Source organism: Procambarus clarkii, chromosome 15 (genome assembly GCF_040958095.1).
Source record: "Procambarus clarkii isolate CNS0578487 chromosome 15, FALCON_Pclarkii_2.0, whole genome shotgun sequence".
Classification (NCBI taxonomy): domain Eukaryota; kingdom Metazoa; phylum Arthropoda; class Malacostraca; order Decapoda; family Cambaridae; genus Procambarus; species Procambarus clarkii.
The window spans coordinates 22,182,634-22,197,088 of NC_091164.1; the positions used below are offsets into that span (position 1 = coordinate 22,182,634).

The window sequence follows — 14,455 nt, forward strand, 5'->3', positions numbered from 1 at the left end:
ACCTGTCCTCCTACAGCCTGTCCTCCTACAACCTGTCCTCCTACAGCCTGTCCTCCTACAGCCTGTCCTCCTACAACCTGTCCTCCTACAACCTGTCCTCCTACAGCCTGTCCTCCTACAACCTGTCCTCCTACAGCCGGTCCTCCTACAACCTGTCCTCCTACAACCTGCCTCCTACAACCTGTCCTCCTACAACCTGTCCTCCTACAGCCTGTCCTCCTACAACCTGTCCTCCTACAACCTGTCCTCCTACAGCCTGTCCTCCTACAACCCGTCCTCCTACAACCGGTCCTCCTACAGCCTGTCCTCCAACAGCCTGTCCTCCTACAACCAGACCTCCTACAACCTGTCCTCCTACAGCCTGTCCTCCTACAACCTGTCCTCCTACAGCCTGTCCTCCTACAACCTGTCCTCCTACAACCTGTCCTCCTACAACCTGTCCTCCTACAGCCTGTCCTCCTACAGCCTGTCCTCCTACAACATGTCCTCCTACAACCTGTCCTCCTACAGCCTGTCCTCCTACAGCCTGTCCTCCTACAACCTGTCCTCCTACAACCTGTCTTCCTACATCCTGTCCTCCTACAACCTGTCCTCCTATAACCTGTCCTCCTACAACCTGTCCTCCTACAACCCGTCCTCCTACAACCCGTCCTCCTACAACCTGTCCTATAACCTGTCCTCCTATAACCTGTCCTCCTACAACCTGTCCTCCTACAACCCGTCCTCCTACAACCCGTCCTCCTACAACCTGTCCTCCTACAGCCTGTCCTCCTACAACCTGTCCTCCTACAGCCTGTCCTCCTACAATCTGTCCTCCTACAACCTGTCCTTCTACAGCCTGTCCTCCTACAATCTGTCCTCCTACAACCCGTCCTCCTACAACCTGTCCTCCTACAACCTGTCCTCCTACAACCCGTCCTCCTACAACCTGTCCTCCTACAACCTGTCCTCCTACAACCTGTCCTCCTACAACCTGTCCTCCTACAACCTGTCCTCCTACAACCTGTCCTCCCACAACCTGTCCTCCTACAACCTGTCCTCCTACAACCTGTCCTCCTACAACCCGTCCTCCTACAACCTGTCCTCCTACAACCTGTCCTCCTACAACCTGTCCTCCTACAACCTGTCCTCCTACAACCCGTCCTCCTACAACCTGTCCTCCTACAACCTGTCCTCCTACAACCTGTCCTCCTACAACCTGTCCTCCTACAACCTGTCCTCCTACAACCCGTCCTCCTACAACCTGTCCTTCTACAACCTGTCCTCCTACAACCTGTCCTCCTACAACCCGTCCTCCTACAACCTGTCCTCCTACAACCTGTCCTCCTACAACCTGTCCTCCTACAACCTGTCCTCCTACAACCCGTCCTCCTACAACCTGTCCTCCTACAACCTGTCCTCCTACAACCTGTCCTCCTACAACCTGTCCTCCTACAACCCGTCCTCCTACAACCTGTCCTCCTACAACCTGTCCTCCTACAACCTGTCCTCCTACAACCCGTCCTCCTACAACCCGTCCTCCTACAACCTGTCCTCCTACAACCCGTCCTCCTACAACCTGTCCTCCTATAACCTGTCCTTCTACAGCCTGTCCTCCTCAATCTGTCCTCCTACATCCCGTCCTCCTACAACCTGTCCTCCTACAACCTGTCCTCCTACAACCTGTCCTCCTACAACCTGTCCTCCTACAACCTGTCCTCCTACAACCTGTCCTCCTACAACCTGTCCTCCTACAACCTGTCCTCCTACAACCCGTCCTCCTACAACCCGTCCTCCTACAACCTGTCCTCCTACAACCTGTCCTCCTACAACCTGTTCTCCTACAACCTGTCCTCCTACAACCTGTCCTCCTACAACCCGTCCTCCTACAACCTGTCCTCCTACAACCTGTCCTCCTACAACCTGTCCTCCTACAACCCGTCCTCCTACAACCTGTCCGCCTACAACCTGTCCTCCTACAACCTGTCCGCCTACAACCTGTCCCCCTACAACCTGTCCTCCTACAACCTGTCCTCCTACAACCCGTCCTCCTACAACCTGTCCTCCTACAACCTGTCCTCCTACAACCTGTCCTCCTACAACCTGTCCTCCTACAACCCGTCCTCCTACAACCTGTCCTCCTACAACCTGTCCTCCTACAACCTGTCCTCCTACAACCCGTCCTCTTACAACCTTTCCTCCTACAGCCTGTCCGCCTACAACCTGTCCCCCTACAACCCGTCCTCCTACAACCTGTCCTCCTACAACCTGTCCTCCTACAACCTGTCCTCCTACAACCTGTCCTCCTACAACCCGTCCTCCTACAACCTGTCCTCCTACAACCTGTCCTCCTACAACCTGTCCTCCTACAACCCGTCCTCCTACAACCCGTCCTCCTACAACCTGTCCTCCTACAACCCGTCCTCCTACAACCTGTCCTCCTATAACCTGTCCTTCTACAGCCTGTCCTCCTCAATCTGTCCTCCTACATCCCGTCCTCCTACAACCTGTCCTCCTACAACCTGTCCTCCTACAACCTGTCCTCCTACAACCTGTCCTCCTACAACCTGTCCTCCTACAACCTGTCCTCCTACAACCTGTCCTCCTACAACCTGTCCTCCTACAACCTGTCCTCCTACAACCCGTCCTCCTACAACCCGTCCTCCTACAACCTGTCCTCCTACAACCTGTCCTCCTACAACCTGTTCTCCTACAACCTGTCCTCCTACAACCTGTCCTCCTACAACCCGTCCTCCTACAACCTGTCCTCCTACAACCTGTCCTCCTACAACCTGTCCTCCTACAACCCGTCCTCCTACAACCTGTCCGCCTACAACCTGTCCTCCTACAACCTGTCCGCCTACAACCTGTCCCCCTACAACCTGTCCTCCTACAACCTGTCCTCCTACAACCCGTCCTCCTACAACCTGTCCTCCTACAACCTGTCCTCCTACAACCTGTCCTCCTACAACCTGTCCTCCTACAACCCGTCCTCCTACAACCTGTCCTCCTACAACCTGTCCTCCTACAACCTGTCCTCCTACAACCCGTCCTCTTACAACCTTTCCTCCTACAGCCTGTCCTCCTACAACCTGTCCTCCTACAACCTGTCCTCCTACAACCTGTCCTCCTACAACCCGTCCTCCTACAACCCGTCCTCCTACAACCTGTCCTCCTACAACCTGTCCTCCTACAACCTGTTCTCCTACAACCTGTCCTCCTACAACCTGTCCTCCTACAACCCGTCCTCCTACAACCTGTCCTCCTACAACCTGTCCTCCTACAACCTGTCCTCCTACAACCCGTCCTCCTACAACCTGTCCGCCTACAACCTGTCCTCCTACAACCTGTCCTCCTACAACCTGTCCGCCTACAACCTGTCCTCCTACAACCTGTCCTCCTACAACCTGTCCTCCTACAACCCGTCCTCCTACAACCTGTCCTCCTACAACCTGTCCTCCTACAACCTGTCCTCCTACAACCTGTCCTCCTACAACCCGTCCTCCTACAACCTGTCCTCCTACAACCTGTCCTCCTACAACCTGTCCTCCTACAACCCGTCCTCCTACAACCTGTCCTCCTACAACCTGTCCTCCTACAACCTGTCCTCCTACAACCTGTCCTCCTACAACCTGTCCTGCTACAACCCGTCCTCCTACAACCTGTCCTCCTACAACCTGTCCTCCTACAACCCGTCCTCTTACAACCTGTCCTCCTACAACCTGTCCTCCTACAACCTGTCCTCCTACAACCCGTCCTCTTACAACCTGTCCTCCTACAACCCGTCCTCCTACAACCTGTCCGCCTACAACCTGTCCTCCTACAACCTGTCCTCCTACAACCTGTCCGCCTACAACCTGTCCTCCTACAACCTGTCCGCCTACAACCTGTCCTCCTACAACCTGGCCTCCTACAACCCGTCCTCCTACAACCTGTCCTCCTACAACCTGTCCTCCTACAACCTGTCCTCCTACAACCCGTCCTCCTACAACCTGTCCTCCTACAACCTGTCCTCCTACAACCCGTCCTCCTACAACCTGTCCTCCTATAACCTGTCCTTCTACAGCCTGTCCTCCTCAATCTGTCCTCCTACAACCCGTCCTCCTACAACCTGTCCTCCTACAACCTGTCCTCCTACAACCTGTCCTCCTACAACCTGTCCTCCTACAACCTGTCCTCCTACAACCCGTCCTCCTACAACCCGACCTCCTACAACCTGTCCTCCTACAACCCGTCCTCCTACAACCTGTCCTCCTATAACCTGTCCTTCTACAGCCTGTCCTCCTCAATCTGTCCTCCTACAACCTGGCCTCCTACAACCTGTCCTCCTACAACCTGTCCTCCTACAACCTGTCCTCCTACAACCTGTCCTCCTACAACCTGTCCTCCTACAACCTGTCCGCCTACAACCTGTCCTCCTACAACCTGTCCTCCTACAACCTGTCCGCCTACAACCTGTCCTCCTACAACCTGTCCGCCTACAACCTGTCCTCCTACAACCTGTCCTCCTACAACCTGTCCTCCTACAAAGTGCGTCACATTTCGCTCGTATGTGTTACATAAAACCAAAAATTGTTGTACTAAAAAATGAAAACGGCGTGCAAAAGTGACGCACTGTTCCGTTTTCTGTTTTGTGTCCTCTGGCAGGTTAGGAGAGGACACTTTAATTTGACAGTTTTCTTAACATTGGGAAACCTTAGGAAGACGGCCTGCAAGATTTGCCTGGTGCAGAACCTCGGACTTTTTGGTTCTTGCAAGCCGTGAAAAATTGATCCATGGCATATTGCATGCCAGCCACCATACTGAAGTTGAAGGCAAAGTCATTAGTAAATTGAAAGTTACGAATGTTCTTAACTTGGAATTTAGTTCTGGCCTGTTCTCTTGTCTGTTCTCCTGTCTGTTCTCAAACTGAATAGTTTCTCTTCAAAACGGTAACGAAGGTCGACCCCAAGATCACTGTTTCTAAAAGCCTGGATCAGCAGTGCAGAACATTAGGCCGGCGAGGCTGTGAGCCATACTGCAGCTTTGTTACACATCGTTTATAACCGCTTAATGACACTCAGTTATTGCCATGGTCTGGGACCCTGGCAGCAAGCCATTATGGAATTGTTTCACCATTCGGTGGAAGTATCTAGCTATCCATATTTGACCATAATCGTCCAGAGGCCAATATGGCTGACAATGTCAGAAGTCTTCATTAGCTTCACAATGGCGATGTAGAGCCAGACATTCTGCTCCAGACACCTGTAATTGTGTGGCAGCAAAGATCAATAGTACCTCGCTCCTTCTGGAAACCACACTAGCTGTCCAGCGAGAGGAGGTGATCTCTGGACCATATGGACGTGGAGGACGCTCCCACAGCTGGACTACCCCGGCTGACACGGAGTGGGTAGCTACCCGTGGTGCAGCAGTTGCCACCGTCCGCACACCTCGGGTGTGCGGAGTGCACAACCTGGCAAGAATGAGCACAGTGATGGTAAGGTTTACACCGTGAAGTGTTGTGTTATTGTGTTGGGTAGGCCTACACTGGAGAATGGTTTATGTGTAATGGCTCAAGTTAATCATTTACAGTATTCTCTGCTGTTTAGGATGGTGCAGGGAAGGCCTACTGAGCCTAGTAAGTTCTGGAGAGTGGCAGCCTCTCTGCAAGTTGCAGTTAATTGTTTGCATTATTTTCCTATGTTGCACTTTAATTAAATTCAACCCTGATGGTTTATTATGTTTATTGTTTTATTAAACTGCATTTAATTTTCCCATATTAATATTATGCGATAGTTACTCTGGAGAAGTAGATCAGGGGGGGGGGGGGCTCATGCTTCCCATCACTCATACATTAAAACCTTCACAATTATAACATTATGCCATGACTTGCTCACCGCCAAGTTATATGACATTTCCACCAAATACGTGACGGACGACGTGGACCATCGTCTGGATTACTGGATTTGATAACTCGTACCGTTACGTCAAGAGAGTTAGATGTAATGTGTATAGTCAATATAGCAGGAGGCGACCAAGCAGGAGCACGCGATGGTAAAAGATGGGACGAAGAGGTCTTGTCCTGTTTGTGTTAAGGCTGAGATGTGTCTTCCTCTCCTTGTCTCACCTCTTCCCCCGACCTTGACACAGTTAAGGTAAGCGAAGACATGGAGGGTAAAGAGCAGAAGCTCATTGAAGGGCAAATATTCATCACAGGATCGTGTCTGAGGGTGGCGCAACATGTTCAGTCTTATGGTCCGCGGTAGACTGAATTAATCAGGGCGCTGTGCAGGGTGTATACCTGGAACATACCTGGAGAGGGTTCTGGGAGTTGTTCTACTCCCCGAGCCCGGCCTGAGGACAAGCTGCACTTGTGATAACTTGGTCCACCAGGCTGTTGCTTGGAGCGGGCCGCAGGCCCACATATCCACTACAGCCTGGTTGGTCCGGCACTTTTTGCAAGAATTTATCTAAGTTCCTTTCGCACTTAGATGTGCGAAAAGGAAAGACGATGTGTCTATCGCTCCTGTATGTAGTTATTCTACTGTTGAAATTTGCAACGTGGCCTGCAAGTATCTTCCGTGTATTTATTATTTAATACCTTTCTCGTCTCCTTTCCAAAGAGTACATTTTGAGAGCTTTGAGACGGTCCCAATAATTTAGATGTTTTATCGTGTCTATGCGTGCCGTATATGTTCTCTGTATTCCCTATAATTCAGAGATCTCTCCCGCTTGGAAAGGGTAAGTGAGTACCGAGCAATATTCAAGACGGGACAGCACCAGTGATTTAAATAGTATTAGCATTGCTGTGGGGTCTCTGGATTTGAACATTCTCATAACCCATCCTATCATTTTCCTGGCCGCCGCCGCTATATTTGCTCGGTTATGTTTACTAAATGTCAGGTCGTCAGGCATCTTAATTCCCAGATCTTTTACATGTTGCTTTCCATCTATGAGTAGATCTGTGTGTGTCTTCGTGTCCTCGTTTTCACCATACCTCAGCACCTGAGACATTCACATCAGAATCTAAACGTGAGCAAAGGTCATAATTTTACTCTGAACACTTCTTTTAGGTTAATCTTGGAAGTTAACCTTAGAATGTACTGGAAAAGTTTGACAAATTTGATCAGAAAGTTAAATCGTACGATGGTTTGTGGTGGTCCTTCCTGGTGTTGTTACCCGGCACCTCATGTAACACCTGGGGTGCCCTCAGGGGTGCACGACCCCAGGCTGAAGACCCCCTGGTTCAGGGGTGCACGACCCCAGGCTGAAGACCCCCTGGTTCAGGGGTGAACGACCCCAGGCTGAAGACCCCCTGGTTCAGGGGTGCACGACCCCAGGCTGAAGACCCCCTGGTTCAGGGGTGCACGACCCCAGGCTGAAGACCCCCTGGTTCAGGGGTGCATGACCCCAGGCTGAAGACCCCCTGGTTCAGGGGTGCATGACCCCAGGCTGAAGACCCCCTGGTTCAGGGGTGCACGACCCCAGGCTGAAGACCCCCTGGTTCAGGGGTGCACGACCCCAGGCTGAAGACCCCCTGGTTCAGGGGTGCACGACCCCAGGCTGAAGACCCCCTGGTTCAGGGGTGCACGACCCCAGGCTGAAGACCCCCTGGTTCAGGGGTGCACGACCCCAGGCTGAGACAATCAGCTCCTTGTCGTCCGCAGCCTTGGCTCACCTGTACATGTAGTGCTGCCCGAGACACACAACATCCTTCTTCTTCTTACACCAGCTCCAGTTTTTGCTGTTAAGTTTTCTACAAGACAGTTGGCCCAATAATCCAAGTGAGTCGTTAATTCCACGCTGTATTTGGCAGCAAGCTGCTGCTTCTGAAGACGTTCCTTAATAGCTCGGTCGATAGAGTTTCGACCTCACACGCGTGGGGCCCAGGGTTCGAGTCTCCAAGAGCCCAGGTGAACGGAAGGTTACATTTGCGTTACTCGTGTATAATTGGCTCAGTAGGGAAGGATTTCTTCCATCAATACAGTAAGTATTGTCATCAATCATTATTTTCCTCTACACAGGTAAATATTACTTGTTCACTCAACTTTCCAATATTGTAAATTTTTTATTTAAAACATTAATTTCTTTGTAATTAAATATATATATTAATGAATATTTGTTTTTTTACTGTAAACATTTAATTGATATACAAATTTCCTTGAATTTAATTATAATGTAAAAAGTTCAAGCTTGTCAAATGTTAAAAAGTTAGCAATAAAACAAAAACACAGAATGAACATTTTAATATACAGAGCAGATGTTGTCCGGGTCTGAGTGTGTGCACTCACACACTCACACACTCACACACTCACACACTCACACACTCACACACTCACACACTCACACCTTGACAAAGCACTCAGGAGAGTGCGAAAGACTTGGTGTAAATTCCTTACATAAATTTCACAAATACTCAAGTGTGGGTTTTTATCGTATGTTATTATGTCTGTGAGACGATATTACTTATACAAGTTTATGTTAAAAAGAAGTGATTGCATTGCGGCATAAATTAAAAGATTAAATATCAAGGGCATAACAGAGATGTTATTAACATAGTAATAAACCAATTCATACAAGAATGTGAAATAAAACAGATATATTAAATAAGTTATGATTCAGGAATGACTGGGGTAAATATTGGTTTTGGAACAAGGTTGTTCATTTATGGAACAAAACTAGTAGACGAGGGATCTCTGGATTAGACTTACAGGAATGAGAACGGCTGGATATATATAGGAGTTGACTCGCACAGGTCAATAGGACTTCTAAACATTCATGTATATATATAAATTTTAAAGTTCAGCCGGGATTCAAAACTGAAAAATAAATGCATTTTTGCCACTACATTTTAGCATTTATTGTGGACATGATTATAATAAAAATAATTCATTTACCAGGAGCACAGAACTGTCTTGTGTGATGAAATAAATTGAAAAATGAAACAATAAAGTAATCATTCGTGAATTTTTAATTACTTTAAAAGTTGATTGAAGTTAGGAAATTATCAGGTGATCAAGAAGAAAAAATATTAATTGGCATAATTGAATAATTACCATATACAGGTAGTAATGACCACATGTGGAGGTGTTGGTGACCTTCCTCTCGCCTCACACACACACACACAAGTCACTCAAATAACTTTGGAGGAAACTATGGACATAGAGACCACAATGTAGAACTTTATACATAAAACATTGGAAAGACAATTACGACCATAACGGATTACACAAGAGCAGGTGTGGGACAGAGGCCTCAGGACTTACACAGGAGCAGGTGTGGGACAGAGGCCTCGGGACTTACACAAGAGCTGGTGTAGGACAGAGGCCTCGGGACTTACACAAGAGCTGGTGTAGGACAGAGGCCTCGGGACTTACACAAGAGCAGGTGTGGGACAGAGGCCTCGGGACTTACACAAGAGCAGGTGTGGGACAGAGGCCTCGGGACTTACACAAGAGCTGGTGTGGGACAGAGGCCTCGGGACTTACACAAGAGCAGGTGTGGGACAGAGGCCTCGGGACTTACACAAGAGCAGGTGTGGGACAGAGGCCTCGGGACTTACACAAGAGCTGGTGTGGGACAGAGGCCTCGGGACTTACACAAGAGCAGGTGTGGGACAGAGGCCTCGGGACTTACACAAGAGCAGGTGTGGGACAGAGGCCTCAGGACTTACACAAGAGCAGGTGTGGGACAGAGGCCTCGGGACTTACACAAGAGCTGGTGTGGGACAGAGACCTCGGGACTTACACAAGAGCAGGTGTGGGACAGAGGCCTCGGGACTTACACAAGAGCAGGTGTGGGACAGAGGCCTCGGGACTTACACAAGAGCTGGTGTGGGACAGAGGCCTCGGGACTTACACAAGAGCAGGTGTGGGACAGAGGCCACGGGACTTACGCAAGAGCAGGTGTGGGACAGAGACCTCGGGACTTACACAAGAGCAGGTGTGGGACAGAGGCCACGGGACTTACGCAAGAGCAGGTGTGGGACAGAGACCTCGGGACTTACACAAGAGCAGGTGTGGGACAGAGACCTCGGGACTTACACAAGAGCAGGTGTGGGACAGAGGCCTCGGGACTTACGCAAGAGCAGGTGTGGGACAGAGACCTCGGGACTTACACAAGAGCAGGTGTGGGACAGAGGCCTCGGGACTTACTCAAGAGCAGATGTGGGACAGAGACCTCGGGACTTACACAAGAGCAGGTGTGGGACAGAGACCTCGGGACTTACACAAGAGCAGGTGTGGGACAGAGGCCTCGGGACTTACACAAGAGCAGGTGTGGGACAGAGGCCTCGGGACTTACGCAAGAGCAGGTGTGGGACAGAGGCCACGGGACTTACGGAAGAGCAGGTGTGGGACAGAGGCCTCGGGACTTCAGTAATGAAGAACTAATCAAACTCTTATACATAATCTTTTGACAAAATGTATAACAGAAAAATAAATAACATGTTTACTACTAAAGCGATAAGTTTCGACTAAAAATGAACCTTGTTAACAAATAGGGTCAATTCCCCCGTTAAAAAGAGGTAATTACTTAAATAGTTGTATAGGAAATATTAGTATCACGAAGCTCTGTAGTCTATATCAGCTACAAAAGATTTAAGAGTCATTAATGGTAAAAATATTAAACATAATAACCTATTTTGAGGTTATCTTGAGATGATTTCGGGGCTTTTTTTTTTTAGTGTCCCTGCGGCCCGGTCCTCGACCAGGCCTCCACCTCCAGGAAGCAGCCCGTGACAGCTGACTAACACCCAGGTACCTATTTTACTGCTAGGTAACAGGGGCATAGGGTGAAAGAAACTTTGCCCATTGTTTCTCGCCGGCGCCCGGGATCGAACCCGGGACCACAGGATCATAAGTCCAGCGTGCTGTCCGCTCGGCCGACCGGCTCCCCCAAAACCGCCTACAACAAACATATTTCATACAATATTGTAAACAACACACACTCTTAATCCACCATTGTAAACAACACACACTCTTAATCCACCATTGTAAACAACACACACTCTTAATCCACCATTGTAAACAACACACACTCTTAATCCACCATTGTAAACAACACACACTCTTAATCCACCATTGTAAACAACACACACTCTTAATCCACCATTGTAAACAACACACACTCTTAATCCACCATTGTAAACAACACACACTCTTAATCCACCATTGTAAACAACACACACTCTTAATCCACCATTGTAAACAACACACACTCTTAATCCACCATTGTAAACAACACACACTCTTAATCCACCATTGTAAACAACACACACTCTTAATCCACCATTGTAAACAACACACACTCTTAATCCACCATTGTAAACAACACACCCTCTTAATCCACCATTGTAAACAACACACACTCTTAATCCACCATTGTAAACAACACACACTCTTAATCCACCATTGTAAACAACACACACTCTTAATCCACCATTGTAAACAACACACACTCTTAATACACCATTGTAAACAACACACACTCTTAATACACCATTGCAAACAACACACACTCTTAATCCACCATTGTAAACAACATACACTTGTAATCTTCCTTTGTATACATCATACATTTGTTATTCTCCATTGTTAACATTCACTTGTAATCCTCCATTGTAAACAACACATATTTTAATAACTAAGACTCGGGTTCATCAGGACTGTCAAATGCCGTACCTAATGAAACTGCAAGCAAGAGCTGTTATCCTTCCTCAGCTCATCTGAAGCCTGCTCCTAAAAACTCAATTATTTCATGAGAATGTACTTTGAAACTATCTATCACATGGAGTAACTATCATAATGAACTATCATATGAGGAACCTGGTGAAACTGCAAGCATGAGCCGTAATCCCACCTCAGCTCAGTTGAAACCTACTCCTAAAGGCTCATTTATTTCATGACCCTGTTAAATACATCACTAGGAATAGCCTTTATTTATTAACAACATTAGGTAACAATCATATATGGAAGTGGATGAGCCTGTAGCCAACTGTGTGCCTGAGTCTTCATGTGATCAGTTGACCTGATCTCCCGTGTATCAACCTGTTGAGTGAACAAGTTCCAGATGCGAGTCAGTCTGGGAATGAATGATTGCTGATGGAGTGATGTTCTTGAGAATGACACTTCCAGCATGAGACTGTTGAAGGTTCAGAGGCTGGTGCTATGGGTGGCAACTACTGGTTGTCCACGGAGTTGGGCCAGGTGCGGAACTTTGAGGATGTTTGCCTTGTACATAACAGTAAGACCACTAACGTCACGACGGTGTTGCAGGCTCTGATGTTCAGACCGTTCCCACTAGACTTGGTCAAGACTAGAGATAAGCCTTCTTGCCCGTCTCTCCACTTTGTATAAAAGTGGAGAGTTTCTAGTCCTCCATTGTAAACAACACACATTTGCAGGCGATGAGTCACAATAACGTGGCTGAAGTATGTTGACCAGACCACACACTAGAAATTGAAGGGACGACGACGTTTCGGTCCGTCCTGGACCATTCTCAAGTCGATTGTGTCGATTGACTTGAGAATGGTCACACAATCGACTTGAGAATGGTCCAAGACGGACCGAAACGTCGTCGTCCCTTCAATTTCTAGTGTGTGGTCTGGTCAACACACACTTGTAATCCTCCATTGTAAACAACACACACTTCTAATCCTCCATTGTAAACAACATACACTTGTAATCCTCCATTGTAAACAACACACACTTGTAATCCTCCATTGTAAACAACACACACTTGTTATCCGCCAGAGTAAACAACACACACCTGTAATCCTCCATTGTAAACAACACACACTTGTAATCCTCCATTGTAAACAACACACACTTGTAATCCTCCATTGTAAACAACACACACTTGTAATCCTCCATTGAAAACAAAACACACTTCTAATCCTCCATTGTAAACAACACACACTTGTAATCCTCCATTGTAAACAACATACACTTGTAATCCTCCATTGTAAACAACACACACTTGTAATCCTCCATTGTAAACAACACACACTTGTTATCCGCCAGAGTAAACAACACACACCTGTAATCCTCCATTGTAAACAACACACACTTGTAATCCTCCATTGTAAACAACTCACACTTGTAATCCTCCATTGTAAACAAAACACACTTCTAATCTACAAAATGTGTCAGTTCTGGGTAAAATGTCGTACTATCTAGACACACTCATGCATGTGATATAATGTAATTGTCAGAATTACTATTACATATTTTAATTGTGAGAATATATATATAAATATATATATATATATATATATATATATATATATATATATATATATATATATATATATATATATATATATATATATATATATATATATATATATATATATATATTGGTACCAGTCTTTCTTTTAAACATTTTTCCTATTAAAGGAGAAATTTCATATTCATATTATTCATATATTCAGGAGGAAAGGGTCCTAAAAGATATTGTTGATAGGAACGTCATCCCTACAGACAAAAATCAGAAAATACAATTGATAATTTATTATAAAACCAAAAAAATTGGCCAATCTACTCATGAAAAACTCTCCAAACACCAAGCAGAACGCTTTGAAGGAGACCAACGTCGTCTATGCTTTTAAATGCCCACTTGGGGACTGTAAGCCCCAAAGAACTCAGTATGTCGGCAAGACAACAACGTCTCTTTCTAGGCGACCAACAGTGCATAAGCAACAGGACTCCATCAAGGAACACATAATCTCTTCTCACAACCAGACGATCACCAGAGAAATCTTAACAAACAACATCGATATCGATAGGTACGGCGATAGCAGGCGGCTTGACATCAGCAAGGCACTACACATCAAAAAGTCAAGACCAGCAATCAATAGCCAATTAATGCATAACTATATTCTACCTACTTCAAGACCCCGAACCAATATGGAAGCAACAAGAAGAAGTATAGGCCAATAGGCCTTCTGCAGCTACTTCTATTCATATGTTCACTTATCTAATTTATACCCATTGTTTTGTGTTCTGTCTTATGTTTGTCACCTCACCCTAAACTTTTGTACCATATCACCTCATCCAATAGAATTTAAGTACGAAGAATTTGTGTGTAAATTAAGTCTTTGAAAATGTAATACGAATTACGAAACGCGTTCAGGCGTCAGACAATTAAAAAATGAATTTCGGAGAATTGTTATTTTTATTACCACCGACATTGAAGAAAAACATAAGAAATATTGAGAAGGTTCGCATACGAGAGTGTTTTTATTTACCTACTGTATAGATGTCACGTCTGTGCCAGGTAAGCACATGCTTTTTTATACTGTTTTTCTTGTGAGTTTTCACGTGATTGAAATTTCCAAAACCTCTTTACCAATTGCTTGGAAACTTTGACATAAGGTTGTATTCGAATACACGCAAGTTTTTTTATTCCTACTATATACATGCCTCACCTGTGACAGGTAAAAACGTGTTTTTCTTTTAACTGTGCCATCTGTTGGACGTAAGAGCAACACATGCTG

At 46.7% G+C, this 14,455-nt stretch overlaps 1 protein-coding gene across 1 annotated transcript in view; it reads left to right on the top strand.

The window, feature by feature from the left end:
- LOC123759212 (mucin-2-like) overlaps positions 1 to 14,455 on the top strand; it is a 72,380-nt gene that overhangs the window by 28,881 nt on the left and 29,044 nt on the right. The window contains exons 7-8 of the mRNA XM_069325064.1: positions 5,241 to 5,455; positions 6,678 to 6,699. Of these exons, the coding sequence (XP_069181165.1) occupies positions 5,241 to 5,455; positions 6,678 to 6,699 (237 nt within the window). The remainder of the gene's footprint in view (positions 1 to 5,240; positions 5,456 to 6,677; positions 6,700 to 14,455) is intronic.